The sequence below is a fragment of the Manis javanica genome, chromosome 8 (genome assembly GCF_040802235.1).
Source record: "Manis javanica isolate MJ-LG chromosome 8, MJ_LKY, whole genome shotgun sequence".
NCBI lineage: Eukaryota > Metazoa > Chordata > Mammalia > Pholidota > Manidae > Manis > Manis javanica.
Window position 1 is genome coordinate 67,368,372 of NC_133163.1, and position 24,626 is coordinate 67,392,997.

The 24,626-nt window shown below is 36.6% G+C and overlaps 1 protein-coding gene across 6 annotated transcripts in view; it reads right to left on the reverse strand.

The window, feature by feature from the left end:
* G2E3 (G2/M-phase specific E3 ubiquitin protein ligase) overlaps nucleotides 1-24,626 on the reverse strand; it is a 72,254-nt gene that overhangs the window by 8,462 nt on the left and 39,166 nt on the right. For 5 of the 6 annotated variants that reach the window (XM_036999491.2, XM_017663533.3, XM_017663536.3 and 2 more), the window contains 7 exons: nucleotides 14,166-14,272; nucleotides 13,387-13,503; nucleotides 10,683-10,807; nucleotides 10,447-10,576; nucleotides 8,089-8,396; nucleotides 6,112-6,293; nucleotides 2,700-2,872 (listed from right to left, as the gene is read on the reverse strand). In XM_036999491.2, the coding sequence (XP_036855386.1) occupies nucleotides 2,700-2,872; nucleotides 6,112-6,293; nucleotides 8,089-8,396; nucleotides 10,447-10,576; nucleotides 10,683-10,807; nucleotides 13,387-13,503; nucleotides 14,166-14,272 (1,142 nt within the window). The remainder of the gene's footprint in view (nucleotides 1-2,699; nucleotides 2,873-6,111; nucleotides 6,294-8,088; nucleotides 8,397-10,446; nucleotides 10,577-10,682; nucleotides 10,808-13,386; nucleotides 13,504-14,165; nucleotides 14,273-24,626) is intronic. The other variant, XM_036999493.2, reaches the window with a different exon arrangement.

Sequence of the window (24,626 nt, forward strand, 5' to 3'; positions counted from 1 at the left end):
TCTATTATTAAGAACTCCTCTTCTTTAGAATTCCCAATTAGGCTCAGCCTAGAAATTCTCCTACATAGCTGCTATGTATTTGCTTTTTCCTGGCACTACAAGTACTATGACTCCTGAGACCAATTACTGTGTTCATTTCTTTGCTTCAGATTGAGGTCTATGCAAAGTTGGGAGTTCTGATCTCATATGGCAGCAAGGGCACTTTGGCTTTTGGTTTCCTTATTATTTCTGACATCTATAGTACTCTTTTATTATGAGCCCAGATAATGTATTTAAAAGATATATATTGCTTTTTGCTTTTTTATCTTTTATATTTACATATTGAGCTCTTTCTCTTATCCTCTTCATACTGATCTAACTCTTGTTTATCATTCAGGTTTTAATTTAAATACCACTTACATATGTATAGGTAGGGAAGCCTTTCCTTATCTAGACTACTCATTATCTATAAAAACAAAACAAAAATAAAAATAAGCAATGATGGATTTTCTAACTTAGCAGTGAGAAAAATCTCACTGTGGAAACATGACTTGGGAGAACAGTACTATGTACATCTATCTCATTAAGATGCATTTTAAATAAATTTTTAACTACATAAAAACTTAGAGTGTATTTGGATTATTTTGTGTATTAATCATAATTATAAATGGTAACTCTATCCATAAGAAAATTTCACTATTAAGAGTCATATAGTCATAGGACATTGGAATACATTTAAAAGAGTTATGTAACACTGTTATTTTAAGTTGCAATATTGTATATCAGAAATTGTATTTTGCAACTAATTTGTGATAGCATATTATATTTTAATTTGGAAGAGGGCTAGGGAACATCCCAAATGTTCACCAATAGGGAAGGAACTGGTTGAAAAAAGCAATGATATATCCAAACAACAGAGTTCTGTAGGGCTCTAAAAAACAATGAGGAATATATCTATTTACTACCATGGAGTGATCTGTAAAATATGTCAATTAAAGAAAAAACAGAAATAAGGGTGAATGGTATGTTACTATTTAATGAAAGAAATATGTACATATACATACATATACTCATACATTTATTTGCTATCATTATAAAAAAAACCAAATAATGGAAGGATAACAATTAAAAGCCAGTAAAATGATTACTTCATAAGGAAATGTAAAGTAGTGGATGTGGTAAGAATGAAAGCTATACTTCTTTAAATATAATTTGCATCATAGAGCTGAGTTATTTCAATATACTTTCATTGGATTTGACTTTGGAACCATGTAAATATTTTATATAATTTTAAAATAAAATCAAATTTTAATGAAAAATTAAAAAAAGAAAGAATAGAAAATGTATACCTAGTTAGTAGTGTAACACAGAGGAAAACTACTCCAAATGATTTACAACAAAGTAATTTGACTGAACAGCCATAGAATAAAATAAATAGAAAAATAACTTCTAACCAGTTTTCAATAGTAGTATGTATTACTGGTAATGATGTTGGTAATATTACCCTGAGACCATTGCTTATCAAATGGGAATAAATGAGTTATTTCATACTTTATAATTTATACTCTAATTATTTCATACTCTAATTCTCAAATGTTGAGAACTGGGATTCTCAACATGGGACAAAAAAAATTAAAAATCTTATAGTAGTGAACTTGCAATATCAGCATAAACTCATGATGTATTTTATCTTAAAAAACCAAATGAAAAACTTCTAATATTCCTAGTTTTGGCCCACAGGTTCACTGAAAAGGCCTAGAAACAATGACCAACCTGGCGAAATAAGCACCCCTAGCATCCTGATCATGACTTTGAAATACCATTTCCCATTCAAACAAAGGCTCCTCAGACCAGAATGTACAATATGAGCCTGAAGCACCTTGGCACACCAGATCAAGACAGTTAGAAAGACCATGAAAGGTCAACATCACAGAACCTAAAACAATGACAACCATAACCACAACCACAACACAAAGAAGTTACATTGGACAATGTCAACTTCAGTGAGGATAAGAACTATGATTTAGAACACACAGCATTTTTGTATCTATGCATTAGTGACATTGAAAATTTTTTTTTAACTGATCATTTTTGAAATCATATGATGCCTGTCTGGTATATGCTTGAAAATAATACTGAAGTTAATAAGAGGAGTAAGATAGATGAACAAAATTGATCATAAGTTGACTGAAAATTATTAGATCTAGATGATGATTATTACATGGTGTAGCATTCTGCCTATTTTCATATATTTATTACATTTTCCATTATTAAAAAAGAATAGAAGAGTGTGAGACAGCGATACATTTTCAAATTTCTTTTAAGGGCTATTGCAACAAAAAGTCTGAAGACCGCTGTTCTAAGCTAAAGAAGAGCAAGAATCACATCTCCCTTGTTAATCAAAGAATGCTCAGAACCTATTACCCGGCAGACAACAACTGCTCAATAGTTACTAAATGAATGGAGATGGAATAGGCTTATGCGGTAAGAATTTTTCAAATAAGTTTTATTTAGGAAAATATAAATTGAGATGCTTTTCCTATGTAAGCATCATACATTTATGCAATTCTGTATAGAATGATCTGAACAGCAATCATCCTTAAGATGTCAGTTTTAAAGCACTATTTTAAAATAGCACGTAAATATTTGTGAAGTACATCTTACAGTGTAAGATAACTAACCACTTTAAAAACGCAATTTGAGAGACTTTCACAACTTACCTCTCAAAGGGTGCTTGGACTCTTTTAATTACATGATAAACAAGTATGTCTTTCGCCAGCATATATTTATCACTTAATGATGTTACAAGTCTTAGACATCCAATGAGCTCTAAGTAGTTAGAGCATTCATTTATTACTGAGTTTAAGTCAGTCATATTTGTCGCAGTATTTATCTGTCATGAAGAAGAAAATAAGCTGTTTACCTATTTATTTGTGAATAATACTTACATTTCAAATAACACTTATTACTTTATGTCCAATTCTTGAATGCATGGGGGTGGGATGAAAGTATACTAAGTATACCATTTTTCTAGAATGTCTGACAATCCAGTTTAATAAATATCGTATATTTATGCCTTCAAGAAACCTCTCAGAGTATAATGCCACTTTAATATAGGAAGTAATTTACCTAAAAGCCAATGACTGCTATAGAAGTTAGCATTAGAGAGGCAGGAGAGATGACCTGAGAGATTTCATGAAAGAGACAGTGCATCAGCTGAGACTCAAAAGGATAGAACTAAAGGAGTACTGCATAAGCAAAGAGATATTTAACCATTTATGCCAGACATTTTTGTATAGGTTAGCTCTTGAACAAGATTACACAGGGAGAAAGATAAAAATTGGAGGCAGTCAACAATCCATTTTGAATACACAATTTCCTTGCTGTTTCTTCTTTTCAAAAAACTTTTCTCCCAGAGATTTACAGGATTCCCCATTCATTTCAGATCTCTGCTGAAATCTCAGGTTTTCCTGACTATCCTGTTCAAAACAACTAGCTACACACTCTGTTGGAGACCAACAGCTGGGTGTCTGTTGTCTCATCCTCTCAAAGCCACCATACTGATTTTTAGCTGGACACACAGCCAGACTTTCCTTGAAGCTAGATGTGACTATATGTTACTGAGACCTGTCCAATGGAATGTGAGTGAAATGTGCCAAACTTCCCTGCACTCTACTTCCATTTTCTCCCTTCAAAGCAAGCTTCAGCCATGTAGATGAAGAAAATATTCTGTGATTACATAACAATGAAAGGAAGGAACCCAATTCCCTGGATGACTTGGTGTATCACAACTGTACCTCTAAACAGGACCCATTTCTGCAAAGGCCAGATATGCTGTCCCTTATGCTCAGTGGGACAAATGATGACAGTCACTATTCAATTCTGTCACTGTGGTGTGAAAATCATAGCCACCAAACAAATGGAGGTGGCTGTTTTCCAATAAAACTTTATTTACAGAAAGAGGCAGCAGGCCAGACGTGGCCTATGGCCAAACTGGACAACCCCTACCCTAAAATCTAAACAACCAATTTTAGAGCAATATAAGTATTTGCCTTTTTTTGAGCCACTGTCTTTTTCGATCTTATTGTTACAAAAGCTAGCCTAAGCTCTAATTATACTCCAAGCATTATCTATCTCCTCTTATTCTGTTTTACTTGTATAACACATTTTACTATATGACACGTATTATCTATTTATCTTCTGTCTCTCCTCTACAAAGTAAACTCCAAGAAGCACTTTGGTTCATTTTTCTATCGGCAGTGATAAAACAGTATGGAGCATATACAGTATTTGTTGACTAAATGAATGTATAAACATTGGATAGGAGTAGATAATAGCCACAAGGAAAAGATGGAAGACTTAAATGCCCTAATGAAGAGCTTGAACATTTTCCAACAGGCAGCCAGGTCACTGAGGACTCCTGAGGAAGAAAGTAATGTGTTCAAAACTGCACTTTTGAAAGAATCATCCCGAATAAGAAAATTAGAATAATATCCTAATTGTTTAAGCCTAGACTAAAATTAGTTTTGTATAGTAAGTACACTAGAAATAAGAATGAAAGGCTTAAGATAAGCTATTGTCGGAGACTGATGGGTTGACACCTACTGGTAAGTGGAGTATGGAAGAAAAATGATGCCTTCTCCAGAATGGCTTGGAAGTAAGAAATCTCTCGAAAAGAAAAGGAAAATCACCCAAAAAAACAAATTCTGGGAAAAAATTCAGTTTTGTTTTAATGAGCTAGCAATTTCCAGATTGTTATTAAGGATATAAAAGTCCAGGGGCTCAAAAATACAGGTCTGGGTAACATTCAGAAAGGTTTTGGGTAAGAAGAAACTTTCCAAATAGTATAGAATGGGCACTGCTAAGGTAACAGTGAAAAACACCTAAGTTTCAGGGGTAGGAAGAAGCAGCATTAAAAAAAAGGAACAGTCAAAAGTAAGAGGGAGTATAATATTAAAGAAAACAGTAGAGAGGAATTTGAAGACAGTGGTAATTGCAGAAATCAGAGATGAGTAGTTATGAAAAAAAGGCCTTTACTTGTCGACATTCAGATCCCTGGATATCAGCTATGAAACTAGCTAAGCTGGGAGAGTGGAGGTAGGAACAGAAGTCCGACTACAGTAAGTTAAGAAATGAATACGAGAAAGGAAGTAGAGATAATGAAGTTAAACTAAAGTACATTTTCTGGTAAAGAGAAGAAAAGGAAAAATAAGTTAAAGAGTTAAAGGGTTAATTCAAAATACCATTTACGGATGAGGAATCAGGTGAAATAAATGAACTGTTATAATATACACTTCCATGTTGCTTACTTTGTGGTTTAAAAACTGAGGCTTAACAAGGTTAACTAACATGCTCGAGGTCATATAGCCTACAGTAATTATTTCAAACTCAAATCTGACTTCTGAGCATTTGCTTTGAATATTAAAATGTGCTGCCTAGTAATTGAGACAATGGATAGAGTAGGCTTCAGTAAGAGGGAGGGTTAAGGGAAGAAAAGCTGAATGGCTTTCATTGTCTCAATTAGTTTCCAAATCAGTAACAGTAGGTAATGATAAACTTACAGAGCATTATGAGAACTAAAGGTGAATTTGTCCATGTCCCATGTGTACTATGGGGCTCAATAGACAACTATTTTTAGAGGAGAACATTGAGTCTACCCACTGTTTTATAGAGAAGAAATTAAGCCTGGTCTTTCCACCTCTCACTCCTATCTCCCTAGATGGGGAAGGAAAAGTTTTCTGACTGGTAAGCCAAGTCTTCCCCCTTCATATCCACCTGCTTTCAATAAAGTGCACTTACATTTGCTTTCTAGCATTCTACAAGAAGCCTGCCTTATATTGGCTGGGTAGGAGTATACATCTATTTCTGAGGAGTGTTAGCAAGCTATTTTGACTACAGACTGAAGTCACCTTACCTAGTTGGTTTTATCAACATTAAACCTGGCATTCTGATATCTGGCTATTTAGACCTCCGTATCTACCTCTTAGCTAGCTGTGAAATCTGCAGGTAAACAGAAATACTGACACCCCTTAACTACTCCACAAAGTGTATTATTATTATTGCAGATCCATCATTTATATTCAGTATTCCTAGAATGTAGTCTCCATTTTAATAAACAGGTACATATCTTACCCTGATTATAATTTGTGCCACATCAAAGTCTGAAACATCATCTATAATTGGTTGGGTATTTTCTGGTCCATAAACAAGGCAGTTAAATAAGGTTTTAGAAAAGAAACCAGGTGCAGGACCACCATGAACCAAAGAAATGGCAAGCATTTTGCCAGCTTCATAATAAATATTCTCCTTCAGAGCTGTAAATACAGATGAAAAACATCAAATACACTTTTTTCGATCGTTAGATAACCATCGTAATAAATACGTACATAATAAGCTAAAAATAAAAATGTAAAATGACAATTCATAGAAACTAAAATTATGTATAAAGTACAAAATTCACCTAAAATATACAAAAAACATTTTTCTGAATATAAATGACCTATTACAGAAAAACATAAATACAGAAAATATTTTTTTAAAAAATCACCTGTAATCCTTGACTAAAATAATCAGTATGTGCACATCATATATGCTGTACTTATGTTTTGTGTGTATACAGATATACACATAAGTAGTTTGACTTCTGCTTTTTTTCTGCCTGTTTTGTAAACTTTTTTTTATATCATTCAGTTACTCAAAGCTACAATTAATGCATGCATTAAGACTATTAAACAGATGTGATGCATTGTAAACTATCCCCTTATTACTGGCTACTGTGACTGAGTAACATTTTAAACTGTATGACACACAATGTTACAGTCAATATCTATTTACATGTTCTTGTTTCTGTTTCTTTGATTATTTGATTAGGATAGATCCTTGTACATGGTATTTAATGGTTCAAAGGATATGAACATTTTTAAAGTTGTTGATACATAGTGCTAAATTATCTTCCAAAATGGCACAAATTTATTTCCAACAGTATACCATATCATCACAGCTTTCATTGTTTTTTAAATTGTCATTTTAAATGTTTTAGCTATTTTTCTAAGTCAAAAATATATCATGTAAGTAAATCCTCCTTTTTCTAAAATTGTTCAAAGCAATTTATTAATAAGTAACATTAACAACATCTGAATAATAAAATCTCCTTAATGGATAACCTTATATACTATATATTAGTAGTTACTTTTTTTTTACAGATGAAGAAACTGAGACCCAGAGAAGCCACAAAATTAATCTAAGGGTATAAAGCTATTGAAGTACATGTGTACAAGCTGAATTCAGATTGTGTGACTGAAATTCATGTGCTCTGCACTGTACCAAAACTGCCTTGAGTTAACATTACTGATTATTTGGCGTGTTTTTTTTTAAAGGAGTTAAAAATTAAATTATGTGTACTATATTATTGTATATAGTACAAAAATGGTCCCTGGTAGTTTCTCAATTATTTCAATGATGCTTCATGCAACAATGGGAGATTTTTAGGGAAATATAGGAGGAAATTCAAATAGAGTAAGTTTTCTCACTTTCTTTCGAATTTCCTATTACAGCAAAAGTGACATAAAAGCTCCTAAAAAAAAATGCTAGAATTAACATTTTTGAGATGTGTTTTAATCACATTAATTCCTCACCAAAAGACAGGAAAGTATCATACACATAATTGTCTAAGAAAAATTTTTGAAAGCAAAAGTACATTAAAAAATCCATTACATGTGGACCAGAAAATTATGTTACAGAAATCCTAGCTTGTGAAGAAACATGCCGTCTGCAAATTCCAACTATCTGAACAAGAGCTCAGATAATCATCCATCCATTGTGACTACTCTGTACAAATGAAATTTGGATGAATATGAACTACATTTTAAGTTACACTTAATTATGGAATCACTTTAAGGAGCATATTGCTTTTAAGAAATTAAAGATATACTTTAAAAATGTTTCATTACAAAATTTACTTCTCAAAATATCATCGCTCCTCCCCTCTTTTATGTGATCTGTTTATTAACAAAGTGAATAATATATTTTGGACACAGGTATTGAATATCAACTCTAACCAGCTATCTCTTTCTTTTAACAGGTATATTCAATATGTACAATAATAATTACCTTGAGAATTCAGAGACAAGTTCTTTGACAAGGACCCTTCAAACAACGGTGAGTTCTCAAGATGCTGCATTAAGAGACTTAGGAATTCTTGCTTTGATCCAGGATGCTCTTGTCCAAAATTATCATTTTCATTAACATATACTACTTCAATTGTGTATGAAGGATTAAAGTTTTGATTTCTGAATCCGTCTAAAGCACTATTCCAGATATTTGACTTGTTGATACATAGTTTTTTGTTTTTCTTTTTAATTTGGAATCCTAAATCTACCATTATAGTTGATATATCTCTTCTAAATTTGCTGCCTTGCCTATAAAACATGAATTTAAACAGAGGTAAGTACTCTGAAGTATGTTACATGTGACACAGTAGTTACACCTCCAATAAAAAAATAGAGAAAAAGATTAAAAAGAAGCTTTTCTTCCCCAACTCCCATCTAAAAGCAGACAATGGCTGTCACTGGAAACAAAGAGTTATTTGATAATCTTAGTTCTAAATTCTTGATTTTCTCTCCCTAATCTTCTACCAAATTAAAATCATCTAATGTCATAAAACGATTTGTGAGAATGTTGGTAGATGATTACCTCAAATTTGACCAATTTAGTGGACTGAGGTGTAAGAGGTAAGAACCTCAAACTCACACCTTTCAGGCAAATGGCTACAACAAACACTTGCTTAATTATACTTTATTTCATATTCACTAGATCCTTTAAAAATAGAGCAAATGTAATCTGTTTACTGTATGAAAGAACTATAGTTTTAAGAGATTACACAATGTATTTTTAATCAAAGTTCACAAACAGTAGAGTTAATATTATAAATAGGTTCATAACCCTTTACAGTAGTACTTTTTAGTCTATGCCAGCAATTCTCCAAGTGTCTTCCTATTCCAGCACAACAGCAGCATTTGGGAACTTGTTAGAAATGCAAGTTTTTGAGCCCCACAGCAGACAACAGAATGAGAACCTCTAAGAAGCTGTGTCTTGACCTCTAGGAGACTGTGTGGACTAACTGAACTGCTCCCTGCCTCAGTTTCTCCATCTGTAATTAGGATATATGTATTCAAAATAATTCTGTTTGGGACCAAGTCTATGGATCATCTTTCCATATCTAGTGTAAATGTTTCCCATCCTGAGACATTACAATGGCCCAGTGCAGGACAGGTTTTGCCTTTTCTTTCTTCACAAGACTCCCCTATTCCTTAACCCAGGCTGACCAGACTCTTTTGGAAGATAACCCTTCAGAAATATACCTTCTTGTAGCAGATTGGTTCCTTGCTACTGCCTAGAATGGTTTGCTGATGCTATTCTTCTAGAGTATAACGGCATGTTAAAGCAAGAGCAAGGAATCAAACTTCCCTGGTATTACATCTTTGGAACCCCAAATATTAAAACTATTTAAAGCTAATGTGAACATCTTTTTTGATATGAAAAATATTATAAAAATATGCATAACTAATTTTTGGTTAAAACAAGTCATATTCTTGAACAGCAATTCTTCAGTTCTTGCACAGTACTTTACATTGCACTTCTATATGCAAGTCTAATTATCAAATAGTTTCAAAAACATTTTCTTTTCCTTCTTCAAAGCTTTAACTTGATACTTTTAATGAAAAAGTACTTCATCATGCTTAGATACTAATGTTACTTTTGTTTATTTTTTCCCTATTGGCTTTATATAAGTTTATATAAGCAAACCTCTTATAAACTTTTTTCAAAAGGCTACATATACTTAAAAAATCCTAACTTCAGCTGAACAAAATACCTGACACAGTATAATGATGTAATTCTTGTCTTATTTAGATGTTTGTGATGAATTAATATGGTAATACTTGTAAAGTATGCTTTAAAGAGGAATTAACATTTAGACCTGATATTGCCAACAAATATATTAAACAAGCAAATGCTTACGAAACAAAAAATACACCATTTCTATGTTAAATATGAGTCCTTTCTTTCAACAAAGTAATACGGTATGCTTGATATTTTAATTCCCTGTTTTACTCTATAATCAAATAGCATTTAAGCTCACTTTCCAGATAGGTATTTTTTATACTACCTTGAAAATGACCTGTAATAAAAAATGTTTCACATAATGACTAAGTACACAATAACTAAAATGTATTTCATATACATTTTTTTTCTATTTGCCATATAATCTGTTAAATTTATATTCCATTCTATCCTGTTTCCTTTTCTTTTTTCTTAATGCTGCTTGCATTGATTTCATGTTCAAATGCTGGGTGCTGCACTCTGAAACACTCTTCCAGACTACTGTAAGATCAACTAATATTCTAAGTGTATATCGCCATTTCCTATTGTAATTTTCTCAAGATGGAGAATCCAATTCCAAATACACACCTCAGCAGATCTTTATGCTGGGTTCCAGGTGACTGTCTAGGTAATTTGGGTGATGATTCTTCCAACAAGCAATCAGTTATTCCCCCATTATTAGCATTGGGTAATGTACGTTTTTTGGCTTTTTGGAAATCTGCAGATTTAAAACCCAATGTTAGCATAATAGAGATAGGGGGAGAAACTTTTTAATAATATCCACTTGAATAAAAACATCTTTATTCAAAATTACAAATTATTACCTGAATTGTAGAGGATACCTCTACATTCCGAACATTCCCAATTTTGTTCCCATGATCTTAGTGAGGAACAGGCTACATGTGTCCCGCTAGAACCACAACACTGACAGCGCTTTATTTCCCATTTGCTGAGGACCATAAAGAGAAGCAGATGTTTACATTTTGGTATTAACTTAGTCTAATTCCAACACCAGCACTGTCATATACCTCACTGTCTGAGCCTCACACGCACAGTCAACCCTTTCACCAAAGGAGGAAAAACAGATTACCTACTTTGATATTGAATTACTTTTTCTTCAAGTAGTTTTCTTTTATTTCATTTATTATTTTCCTCCTCTAAATATTTTCCAGTTAAAAAACCTAAGCTAAATATCATCATGTACATATAAAAGCACAAAGAATATAAACATCAGAAAGAATATGATTAAGAAGGAAAAAAATTGTCTTATATTTGCAGATGGTTATACTCATAGGGAGACTGCTATGTCAAATGTGTCTGATATGGAAGAATGATTTTGTAAATACACCATGATACCTAAAATATCTTTCCCATTCAATGTGAGGAATTATTTCCCACAATAAACTTGCTTAGACACCTCAGGTATTGTGCAGCTCAACAGGATCTATATTTATTACCTGGCCTATTTCCATATGCTCTCTCATTTCCCATCACTGATGTTTTTCCCTACTGTGTTGTGTGATGTGTGCTACCCCATATTCACATTTTCTGTATGGGTGTGGGTGTCTGGTTATAAGGACACTCTCTCTGTCCAGAACTGGATATACTCCTCACGTATGTGGATATGTGGGTGATCAGAGAGGTAGCTAGATATCCCCCCTTCTGGGAGGTGTGGGCGAATCTCTCTGCACAGGTGTTTGTCCTGTGTGTATCCCCTTCTTTCCCAGATAGTTCTGCCAACTGACAATGAAGACAAAGATGACAGCTAACATGAGTGCTTATTATACACTAGGCCCAGTTCTCACTCTTTACATGAAAAGTTTAATCCTCACAATTTTAGAAGGTAGGGAAAAACCAAGGTTACCTCCATTTTAAAGAAAAGAAAAACAAGGCACGGAGGGGTAAATAACTTGCCCAATCAAATTCACACTACTAGTACATCTTAGAGTGAGGCCTTAAACCCAGTTTACTTGGCTTCAGATCCATGTTCCTAAACACACCATACCACCTTTCAGCAAAACTGCCTTCTTATTATATTACTAGGATGAGAGGGACTGAGATCACAAAGAAAGCATTCAGATAGCAATCTTACTGACCACAAAGAATTTTAGTCTAATGGCAAAGACGAATTTAAATAATGTTAATTATACTGTAACAAGCACAATGAAAGGAAACCCCAGCTCAGAATGGGGAATAAGGAATGGTTAAGAGCTGCTTAGGGAAAACTTTCCAAAGCCTTCAAGACCTCAGCTGAGTCTTCACAAAGAGCTTACTTAGCAAAATCACTTTCCCTAAGAAACAAGGTTCCCATTATTTGCTCTGTACTTTAAGTTTTAGCTTGCCATGTTAAGTAAGGTTGTATAACTGGGATAAAAACTACTGAAATCTCCTACATTAATTTCAACAAAACTGGATAGTACTTTTTATTCTGCATCTTAAAGAATGAAGATACCCTTGATTTCTAGTATCTAGCACTGTATAGTGTTCATAGAAGGCACAAAATGACAGTTGATTAAGATTATCTCTGACATTACAAAAGAGTAATCAATAAATTTCAAATACTAAACCCTTTTTACAGTGATTAAAAAAACACTGCTAAGACTATCTAGTTAACTTCTAGAATAGTGCCATCCAATAGAAATACAATCAAATCATACATTAATTTAAACTTTTCTAGTAACCAGACTTAAAATGGTAAAAGAAACAGGTGAAATGAATTTGAGTATTTAAAAAATGTTATCATCTTGTTCAACATGTAATCAATGAAAAACTGTTCACAAGGAATCTTAAGTTCTTTTTTTCTTGCTTTTATGGGCTAAATTGTTCCCTTCCCCGAATTTATACATTCAAGTCCTCACACCCAGTATCTCACAATGTGGCTGAATTTAGAGATAGGGTCTTTAAAGAGATAATTAAGATAAAATGAGGTCATATGGCCCTAATACAATATGACTAATGCCCTTATAAGGAAAGACTAGGACACATACAAAGGAACATTTGGGGGAGGACACAGCTAAAAGGGAGCCATGTGCAAGCCAAGAAGAGAGGCTGCAGAAGAAACCAAACCTGTCAAATCCTTTTTCTTGAACTTCTAGCCCCTGGGATTGTGAGAAAGCAATTTTTTGTTGTTTAAGCCACCCTATTTGTGGTATTTTGTTATGACGACCCTAAGAAGATAAGACATACTAAGACTGAGTCACTGTTTGTTTTAGACTTATAATACCTCTCAATAGCCACATCACAAGTGCTCAGTAGCCACATGTGGCTAGTGGCCACCATACAGGACAGTGGAGTTCAAGAAAATAGAGCCTCATGAAAATACACCACAGAAGTAAGTTACAACTACACTGACTACAGTAATTTCTCTGTAAATAGATTTAAGTATACATTTAATAAGTACACCTTAGACAAGTGTAAACTTCAAACATCCTAACAGCAAAACTACATTTTATCAACTAGAAACCCTACTTTCTCAACCAAAAGCTTATTAAATTAGGACATTAAATAGAACTGAACTTCCTGATATACCTATCAGGTGCATTATACTCTCGCCCTTCTTTGCAACGACATCTTCGGACATCACAGCGCTCATAGTGCTGCAAAAGCTCTTGATAAGCATTCTCCTCTAATTCCCAAGATGCATCTCTGTAAATGAAGCAAGATACAAAATACAGTTTAACTTAAAATGTTACATAAAAAGACTAATAATCTGAAAATAAAAACTTTTCATATACTTAGGAACAAGGATGAAACTTGTTCTTTTTGGGATTAATCATTCTCTTCAAGATACAAATCCATTAGTGTCATTTTATCCTATAGCTAGTCTTACAGTGAACTTCAAATGCTAAATGAAAAATTACGCAGAAATGTTCTAAAATTTACATTTCTCATATTTCACGTCCGATTTTTAATTTCAAGTCTAGTACCATTATTGCTGGATTACTCATCTTCAAGTATCAAGAAATTCCTTTTCATACATGTTAAATCATATCGTGATTCTGTTAGATAATTTATATATATCATTTTGAAGCCCATTATATTTATATATAAATCAATTAATATTCTACACAGCTGTTTTTTATTAAGACACTATAAATCAACTATTGAGAAATTTAAGTCACAGTCCTTACTCTGATGAATGAGCAATTTAGGGAGGAGGAGGACAGGAGGTGGCAGGGATGGCTTTACATTTTCTGTTTGAAATGGCTACTTATCCATGATCACTTAAACAGACATAAATGACACAATCTCCAGTTATTAAACCCTGCATTTAAAACATCTTTTACTCAGAAGGCAAATTTACTCACTTTTCAGGAATATGAATTCCCATTCTCAACATCTCTTTCTGAAATATATCACTATTATTGCATATTGTGCACCTAAAGAAAAACACTCCTGCATTTATTGCTTGAACCTATAGTACAAAATAGAAAATCTTTTGTTAACAATTTAACAGGTTTCAGGGTATGAATCATATGGGTAACAGAACATGTGCTATTTTTCACTTATATACTATGAAATACATTCTGAAAAAACATTTTCTATGCTAGTGGTTCTCAAATTTTGGTAAGCTAAGTCATCCCAATGTTGATCTTTTTTCCTGATATATATATATATTAAAAAAAAGTGAGTTAATGAATAGACTGTTCTTAGCTTTCTATCACCTATATTTCTTAACTTTGTTACCTAATGTCATTTCAGTTGCCAAATATTGTGTTGTCCTTCACTCTCTGTGATAAACAATAAAAATCTTGAGTTACTTCATCTAGGATGTTTAAATAAGTGTTACATATAAAGCATCCATGGTTCTATTTTTTCTCTTATTAAGGTATCATTAACATACAATCATGCTCATGTGAAACATGAGCAACACCATGGTTACTACATTATCAAGTCCCTACCACATACCCATTACAGTCATTGTCCATCAGCATAGTAAAATGCTATAGAGTAACTACTTGTCTTCTCTGTGCTATTCTGGCTTCTCTGTTCCACCCCTATATTATGTGTGCTAATCATAATGCCCCTTAACCCCCTTATCCCTCCCTTCCCACCCACCCTCTCCAGTCCCTTTCCCTTTGGTAACTGTTAGTCCATTCTTGGGTTCTGTGAGTTTGCTGCTATTTTGTTCCTTCTGTTTTTGAATTGTTGTTATACTCCACAGATGAGTGAAACCATTTGGTACTTGTCTTTCTCTGCCTGGCTTATATCACTGAGCATAATATCCTCTAGCTCCATACATGTTGTTGCAAATGGTAGGACTTATTTTCTTCTCATGGCTGAATAATATTCCATTGTGCATATATACCATACCTTCTTCATCCATTCATCTACTGACAGACACTAAGGTTGCTTCCATAACTTGGCTATTGTAAATAATGATGTGATAAACATGGGTGCATATGTCTTTTTTGAATCTGTGATCCTGTTTTCTTAGGGTAAATACGTAGGAGTGGAATTTCTGGGTCAAATGGTATTTCTATTTTTAGTTTATTGAGGAACCTCCATACTGCTTTCCATAATTGCCAAACTAATTTACATTCCTACCAGCAGCCTACAAGGGTTCCCTTTTCTCAGCATCCTCGCCAGCATTTGTTGTCATCTGTCTTTTGGATGTCGGCCATCCTAACTGCTATCTCATTGTGGTTTTAATTTGCATTTCTCTGATGATTAGCAATGTGGAGCATCTTTCATGTGCCTGTTGGCCATCTGAATTTCTTCTTTGGAGAAGTGTCTGTTCAGCTCCTTTTCCCATTTTTTAATTGGCTTATTTGCTCTTTGGTTGTTGAGACACGTGAGCTCTTTACATATTTTGGATGTCAACTCCTTATTGGATATGTCATTTATGAATATACTCTCCCATAATGTAGGATGCCTTTCTGTACTACTGATAGTGTCCTTTGCTGTACAGAAGATTTTTAGTTTGATATACTCCCACTTGTTCACTTTTGCTTTTGTTTCCCTTGCCTGAGGAGATAATGTTCATGAAAAAGTTGATCATGTTTATATTCAAGAGAGTTTTGTCTCTGTTTTTGTCTAAGAGTTTTATGGTTTCATGACTTACAGTCAGGTCTTTGGTCCATTTCGAGTTTACTTTTGTGTATGGAGTTAGACAGTAATCTAGTTTCATTCTCTTCAATGCCTTTTATTGTCGTTGTGTTGTCTGATTGCCATGGCAAAGGACCTCCAGCACTATGTTGAATAAAAGTGTGGAGAGTGGGCATCCTTGCCTTCTTCCTGATGTTAGAGGAAAAGCTTTCAGCTTTTCACTGTTAAGTATGATGCTGGTTGTGGGTATGTCATATACTACCTTTATTATGTTGAGGTACTTGCCCTGTATACCCATTTTCTTGTGAGTGTTTTGAATTTTGTCAAATGGTTTTTCAGCATCTATGATCATGTGATTTTTGTCCTTTTTATTGATACAGTGGATGACGACGGATTTTTGAATGTTGTAACATTCTCACATCCCTGGGAAGAATCCCACTTGATACGATGTATGATCCTCTTATGTATTTTTGAATTTGGTTTGCAAATATTTTGTTGAATATTTCTGCATCTATGTTCATCAGGGCTATTGGTGTGTAGTTTTCTTTTTTTGTGGTGTCTTTGCCTGGTTTTTGTATTAGAGTGATGCTGGATTCATACAATAAGTTTGGAAGTATTCCCTCCTCTTCTACTTTTTGGAAAACTTTAAGGAGAATGGGTATTATGTCTTCTCTAAATGTCTGATAAAATTCCACAGTGAAGCCATCTGGTCCGGAGGTTTTGTTCTTGGTAGTTTTTTGATTACTGATTCTATTTCATTGTTGGTAACTGGTCGGTAGAGATTTTCTGTTTCTTCCTGGTTCAGCCTTGGAAATTGTATTTTTCTGGAAAGTTGTCCATTTCATCTAGATTATCCAGTTTGTTAGCATTAATTTTTCATGGTATTCTATAACAATTCTTTGTATTTCTGTGGTGTCCATAGTGATTTTTCCTTTCTCATTTCTGATTCTGTTTATGTGTGCAGATTCTCTTTTTTTTCTTGAAAAGTCTGGCTAGGGTTTATCTATTTGATTTTCCCAAAGAACCAGCTCTTGGTTTCACTAATTCTTTACATTATTTTATTCTTCTCAAATTTATTTATTTCTTCTCTCATCTTTATTATGTCCCTCCTTCTGCTAACTTTGGGCCTCATTTGTTCTTCTTCCAGTTTCAGTAATTGTGAATTTAGACTGTTCATTTGGGATTGTTCCTCCCTCTCTAAAAAGGCCTGGATTGCTATATACTTTACTCTCAGAACTATCTTCACTGTGTCCCACATAAGTTGGGGCGTTGCACTGTTGTTTTCATTTGTCTCCACATATTGCTTGATCTGTTTTAATTTGGTCATTGATTCATTGATTATTTAGGAGCATGTTGTTAAGCCTCCATGTGTTTGTAAGCCTTTGTGTTTTCTTTGTACAATTTATTTCTAGTTTAATACCTTTCTGATCTGAGAAGTTGGGTAGTACAATTTCTATCTTTTTGTTGAGGCTCTTTTTGTGGCTTAGTAAGTGGTCCATTCTGGAAAATGTTCCATGTGCACTTGAGAAGAATATGTATCCTGCTGCTTTTGAGTGGAGTGTTCTATAGATGTGTGTTAGGCCCATCTGTTCTAATGTGTTGTTCAGTGCCTCTGCCTCCTTACTTATTTTCTGTCTGGTGGATCTGTCCTTTGGAGTGAGTGGTGTGTTGAAGTCTCCTAAAATGAATGCATTGCATTCTATTTCCCCCTTTAATACTTGTTAGTATTTGTTTCACATATGTAGGTGCTCCTGTATTGGGTGCATAGATATTTATAATGGTTATAGCTTCCTGTTGGACTGACCCCTTTATCATTATGTAACGTCCTTCTTTGTCTCGTTACTTTCTTTGTTTTGAAGTCTATTTTGTCTGATAGAAGTATTGTAACACCTGCTTTTTTCTTCCTATTGTTTGCATGAAATATCTTTTTCCATTCTTTCACTTTTAGTCTGTGTATGTCTGGGTTTGAAGTGAGTCTCTTGTAGGCAGTTTATAGATGGGCCTTGCTTTTTTATCCAGTCTCTAACTCTATGTCTTTTGATTAGTACATTCAGTCCATTTACATCTAGGGTGAATAACAATAGATATGTACTTATCATCATTGCAGGCTTTAGATTTATAGTTACCAAAAGTTCAAGGGCAGCTTCTTTACTGTCTGGCAGTCTACCTAACTCACTTATTACGCTATTATAATCACAGTCTGAAGATTCTTTTTTCTCTCCCTTTTTTTTCTTCCTCCTCCACTTTTTATATGTTAGGTGTCATATTCTGTTCTCTGTGTATCCCTTGACTGACGTTGGGGGTAGCTGATTTAATTTTGCATTTGCTTAGTATTTAGTTGGTCTACTTTCTTTGCTGTGGTTTTATTTTCTCTAGTGACAAGTATTTAGTCTTAGGCACACTTCCATCTATAGCAGTCCCTTTAAAATACACTGTAGAGATGGTTGGTGGGGAGCAAATTCCCTCACCTTTTGCTTATCTGGGAATTGTTCAATCCCTTCTTCAAATTTAAATAATAAATTTCTGGGTAGAGTATTCTTGGTTACAGGCTCTTCTGTTTCACTGCATTGAATATATCATGCCACTCCCTTCTTGTCTGTAAGATTTTTGCTGATTAGTCTGATGATAAGCCTGATGCGTTTCCCTTTGTAGGTGATCTTTTCCTCTCTCTCTGGCTGCTTTTTATACTCTGTCCTTGTCCTTGATCTTTGCCATTTTAATTATTATATGTCTTGGTGTTGTCCTCCTTGGGTCCCTTGTGTTCGGAGAGGTGTGGACTTTCATGGCCTGAGAGACTATTTCCTTCCCAATACTGGGGAAGTTTTCAGCAATTATTTCTTTAAAGACACTTTCTATGCCTTTTCCTCTCTCTTCTTCTGGTACTCCTATAATGTGAATATTGTTCTGTTTGGATGGTCACACAGTTCTCTTAATATTCTTTCAATCCTAGAGATCCCTTTTTCTCCCTCTGCCTCAGCTTCTTTGTATTCCTGTTCTCTGATTCCTATTCCATTTACTGTCTCCTCCACTGTATATAATTTGCTTTTAAATCCCTCCATTGTTTGTTTCATTTCAGTTATTGGATTTTTTAAGTTGTCTATCTCCCTCCTGAATTCATCCCTTAGTAGTTCCATTTGCATGCTTATGACTTTTACTTTGAATTCTTTCTCAGGAAGATTGGTGATTTCAGTGTCACCAACCCCTCTTTCTGGTGTTGAGGGATTTTGGATTGAATAAGGTTTTTCTGCCTTTTCATGGTCCTGGAGTGACGGGAGTGGTTGCAGGCGAGTGATGCGGCTGTCAGCTGGGAGGACAAAGACCCTTCCTGCTTGCTGGTTGCAGTGCCTGTCTCCACTGTCTGTGCCAGGTAACTGAATGCAGGGAGTGAACTCTGTGCTAATCCCCTAAACTGCCATGGGCAGGGCTACCCTAAGGATGGCCTAGGATGATGGCGGGGCTCTCAGGTGAGTGGCACGGGTTCTGCCATGAGGACAAAGTGCTTTCATGCTTCCGGGTCGCAGTGCCTGTCTCCACTGCCTGGTCCGGTTAGCTGTGCACAGGGAGCGGCCTCTGGGTTAATCCCCTAACTGCGGTGGGCAGAGCTGCCCTCCTGCTGGTCTAGGCAATGGCGGGGGGTCACTGACAAGCGGCGTGGGTATTTGCATGGCGGACAAAGCCCTTTCGTGCTTTCTGGTTGCCATGCCCGTTGCCGCTGTCTGTGCTGGTTAATCACGTGCAGGTAGTAGCCTCTGGGTTAATCCCCAAAGCCACCATGGGTGGTGCGGCCCTCAAGATGGCCTAGGGCAATGAATGGTGGGGGTCGCAGGTGAGTGGCATGGGTGTTTGCAGGGAGAGCAAAGCCCTTTTGTGCTTTCTGGTCACCATGCCTGCCTCTGCCAGTTAACCATGCGCAGGGAGAAGCCTCTGCGATAAGTTGTGTAGGTGCTGTAGGCAGGGCTGCTCTCCTGCTGGTCTGCAGCAATGGTGGGCACAGCGGGTTTGCACACAGGTGCTGGCAGGGAGGAGGGAGCAGCAGTCTGTTTATTGCAGTGAGGGACCTCGGGGCTGTGTTGCCAACCAGGGGAATAAGGGTGCCTGAAGGTCTGGAAAGGGCTTTACACCTGCTGGGCTGAGTGTGCCGGGATGATTTTGTCCACCTGTTCCTTCTCCTAAACCCTTGCCCCTTTAGCAGCCTTCTGACTGTTGAGAAGTCTTTTAAAGCACCTGCTTCTGTTTTGTCTCAGGGCAGCCAGTTGTGGGAACCTGTTCACAGTCTTAGTGTCGGACTTTGGTTTTCAGCTCCTCTAATCTCCAGAGCACCACCATGGTTCTGTTTTTAATTCAGTCTCAAAGTTACTTTTCTTCCTAAGAGGAGAGACATGGAAAACCTATTCTCACTGCTTTAGCCAGTACAAATACAGAAGCAGTAAGCTGAGGGTATTTAGGAGACCAGGAAAGTAAACACTCTAGAAACAGCCAATTTCCAAAAAAAAAAAAACCTAGTAGCACACATTGATTTAAAAAATATTTAAGCCCTACTATATAGGAGCCAAACACTATACCAAAAATAGAAACATGAAATTAGATCCTACTTCAAGGAATTTTGAGTAGACATATAGGTATACGATCACAGTGTTAAAGTACTGGATTTTTTTTTAAGTACATACATGGAAGAAAGAGGAAGAAGTATCTAAATCTATATAATAGCCTGACAAAAATGTCAAGGATGGTGAGGTCAAAGCTAAGTTTGGAAGAAGAAATAAGAGGTTGCCAGGAAGGTAGAACAAAAGACATTCCAAGGATGGGGAACAGCATACCCCGAGCTTCGGTGGTAAGGGAGCACCCATGTGATCAGGCAACTAATTAATACTATACTTAGGAGTGACATGTTGATCATACCGAACTAAGGAATGAGGTTAGACAGGTAAATCAAAGTGAGTAGTGTTAAGAATTGATAGGGAATAAGGCGTTCTAGAGAAAGACCAGTTAGTATGCCTCTGCACAAGTTTGGTTAAAAAAAAGTGTCTGTTAAATAACAGAGGGATTAAGACAGATACAAAAAGAGATACACAAGAAGGATCACAGGAAGATGACAGCATGAGTAGTTCAGTGGAAATCTCCTCCCCAAAACATATATTTATGAAAATACAATAAATACAACTATTCATAACAGACACACCAGTGGATACAGTACAACAGCCAGGATACATCTACATCTATGAGAACTCAACATCACACGAAGGGGGTAATATACAAGCCGCGGCCAGGTGGGACTGGAATGCCCCCCAACCCCAGAACCCAGCGGGAAGAAAGGAGTCGGAACAGGGAGGGAGTGAAAGCCCAGGACTGCTAAACAGCCAGCTCTGGAAATTCGCACCCGGAGCGCAGACACAAGGTACATGGGGTGCTGGATATTAGAGAAATGGAAAAGCAAAACCTGCGGGCAGGTCCCCATAACAGGCACCCCTGAGAAAAAAGAAAAGCGAGTGCTTTTTGCAAGTCTTAAAGAGACAGGGACTCCACAGCTGAACAAAGTCGTCCCTGCACAGAACACTGAGGAACTTTAGGTGCCCTAATCCCCCAGGTGGCAGCGCAGCTCTGAAGCCCCTCACGACACTATGCAGTCGTTCCCCCAACTGGCGTGGACCCCGACATACCGGCCCAGTAGTGGGAAAGTGACACTGCGTGCCGGGGTCGGAGGCGCCAGAGGGGACCGGGAGTGCCCCGTGTGCGCCAGCAGCACCAGAGGGGACTGGGAGCAGCTTGTGTGAGCCCGCCGTGGCAACGACCGAGGAGCCCAGGAGCGGCCCGTGCGTGCTGGCGGCAGTGGCACCAGAGGAGCCCGGGAGTGGTCTGCGAGAGACCACAGTGGTGGTGACTGAGCGGCCCAGCAGTGGCTGATGTGTGTCAGCAGCAGCAGTGCCAGACGGGCACGGAAGAGGCCCACACACACCGGCAGCAGTGCCACAGGGAGGAGCCGTGCTCCCAGCAGCCGATCGGAATCCCAGCCCAACGCACAGCTGCCCAGGCCAGACCCAAAGGTTGCTGTTGGTACACAGCTGCCCGGCAGGGGCACCACTATCATGGAGGAGCGCACCTGGCATGCCTGCCACTCCCTGCAGGGCTCTGCACTGCTCTGATGGAGGGTGCGCCCACAGCAGCTTAGGGGATTAATCCAGTGGCTGCTCCAGGAGTGTGGGTAACTGACACAGGCAGTGGAGAAGGGCAAGGCATCCAGCAAGCAGGAAAGGACTTTTTTCTCCCAGCTGACACACACGCAACCTGCCTACAGCCACCGCTATCACCATGAAAAGGCAGAAGAATTTAGTCCAGTCCAAAATACTTCAGACAACACCTGAGAGAGGATCTCCAGAGATAGACTTAACCAGTCTCCCTGAAAAAGAATTCAAAATAAAAATCATAAACATGCTCACAGAGCTGCAGAGAAATATACAAGAGCTAAGGGATGATGTCCGGAAGGAGATTACAGAAATGAAACAATCTCTGGAAGGATTTATAAGCAGACTGGATAAAATGCAAGAGGCCATTGATGGAATAGAAACCAGAGAACAGGAACGCATAGAAGCTGACACAGAAAGATATAAAAGGATCTCCAGGAATGAAACAGTATTAAGAGAACTGTGTGATCAATCCAAAAGGAATATCCGCATTCTAGGGGTACCAGAAGAAGAGAGAGAAAAAGGGATAGAAAGTGTCTTTGAAGAAATAATTGCTGAGAACTTCCCCAAAAAGGGGGAAGAAATAGTTGCTCAGACTACGGAAGCACATAGAACTCCCAACAGAAGGGACCCAAAGAGGACAACACCAAGACACATAATTAAAATAGCAAAGATCAAGGACAAGGACAGTTTTAAAGGCAGCAAGACAGAGAAAAAAGGTCACCTACAAAGGAAAACCCATCAGGCTATCATCAGAGCCCTCAACAGAAACCTTACAGACAAAAAGAGAATGGCACAATATATTTAATGCAATGAAACAGAAGGGCCTTGAACCAAGGATACTGTATCCAGCACGATTATCATTTAAACATGAAGGAGGGATTAAACAATTCCCAGACAAGCAAAAGTTGAGGGAATTTGCCTCCCACAAACCACCTCTACAGGGTATCTTAGAGGGACTGCTCTAGATGGGAGCACTCCTAAAAAGACCACAGAACAAAATACCCAACATATGAAGAATAGAGGAGGAGGAATAAGAAGGGAGAGAAATAATCATCAGACTATGTTTATAATGGCTCCATAAGCAAGTTAAGTCAGACAGTAAGGTAGTAAAGAAGCTAACCTTGAACCTTTGGTAACCACAAATCTAAAGCCTGGCAATAAGTACACATCTTTCAATATTTACCCTTAATGTAAATGGACTGAATGCACCAATCAAAAGACACAGAATAAAAGAATGGATAAAAAAGCAAGATCCATCTATATGCAGCTTACAAGAGACTCACCTCAAACCCAAAGACATTCACAGACTAAAAGTCAAGGGATGAAAAAAGATATTTCATGCAAACAATAGGGAGAAAAAAAGCAGGTGTTGCAGTACTAGGATCAGACAAAATAGACTTCAAAACAAAGAAAGCAACAAGAGGTAAAGAAGGACATTACATAATGATAAAGGGCTCAGTCCAACAAGTGGATATAACCATTATAAATATATATGCACCCAATACAGGAGCACCAATACATGTGAAACAAATACTAACAGAATTAAAGGAGGAAACAGAATGCAATGCATTGATTTTGGGAGACTTTAACACACCACTCACTCCAAAGGACAGATGCACCAGACAGAAAATAAGTAACGACACAGAGGCACTGAACAACACACTATAAGAGATGGACCTAACAGACATCTATAGAACTCTACATCCAAAAGCAGCAGGATACACATTCTTCTCAAGTGCACATGGAACATTCTCCAGAATAGACCACATACTAGGCCACAAAAAGAGCCTCAGTAAATTCAAAAAGATTGAAATCCTACCAATCAACTTTTCAGACCACAAAGGTATAAAACTAGAAATAAATTATACGAAGAAAGCAAAAAGACTCACAAACACATGGAGGCTTAACAACATGCTCCTAAATAATCAATGGATCAACGACCAAATTAAAATGGAGATCCAGCAATATACGGAAACAAATGAAAACAACAACACAAAACCCAACTTCTGTGGGATGCAGCAAAAGCAGTCTTAAGAGGAAAGTATATAGCAGTCCAGGCATATTTAAAGAAGGAAGAACAATCCCAAATGACAAGTCTAATGTCACAATTATCAAAATTGGAAAAAGAAGAACAAATGAGGCCTAAGGTCAGCAGACAGAGGGACATAATAAAGATCAAAGAAATAAATAAAATTGAGAAGAATAAAATAGAAAAAAATCAGTAAAACCAAGAGCTGGTTCTTCATGAATATAAACAAAATAGATAAGCCTCTAGCTAGACTTATTAAGAGAAAAAGAGAGTCAACACACATCAACAGAATCAGAAACGAGAAAGGAAAAATCACGACGGACCCCACAGAAATACAAAGAATTATTAGAGAATACTATGAAAACCTATATGCTAACAAGCTGGAAAACCTAGAAGAAATGGACAACTTCCTAGAAAAATACAACCTTCCAAGACTGACCCAGAAAGAAACAGAAAATCTAAACAGACCAATTACCAGCAATGAAATTAAAGTGGCAATCAAAAAACTA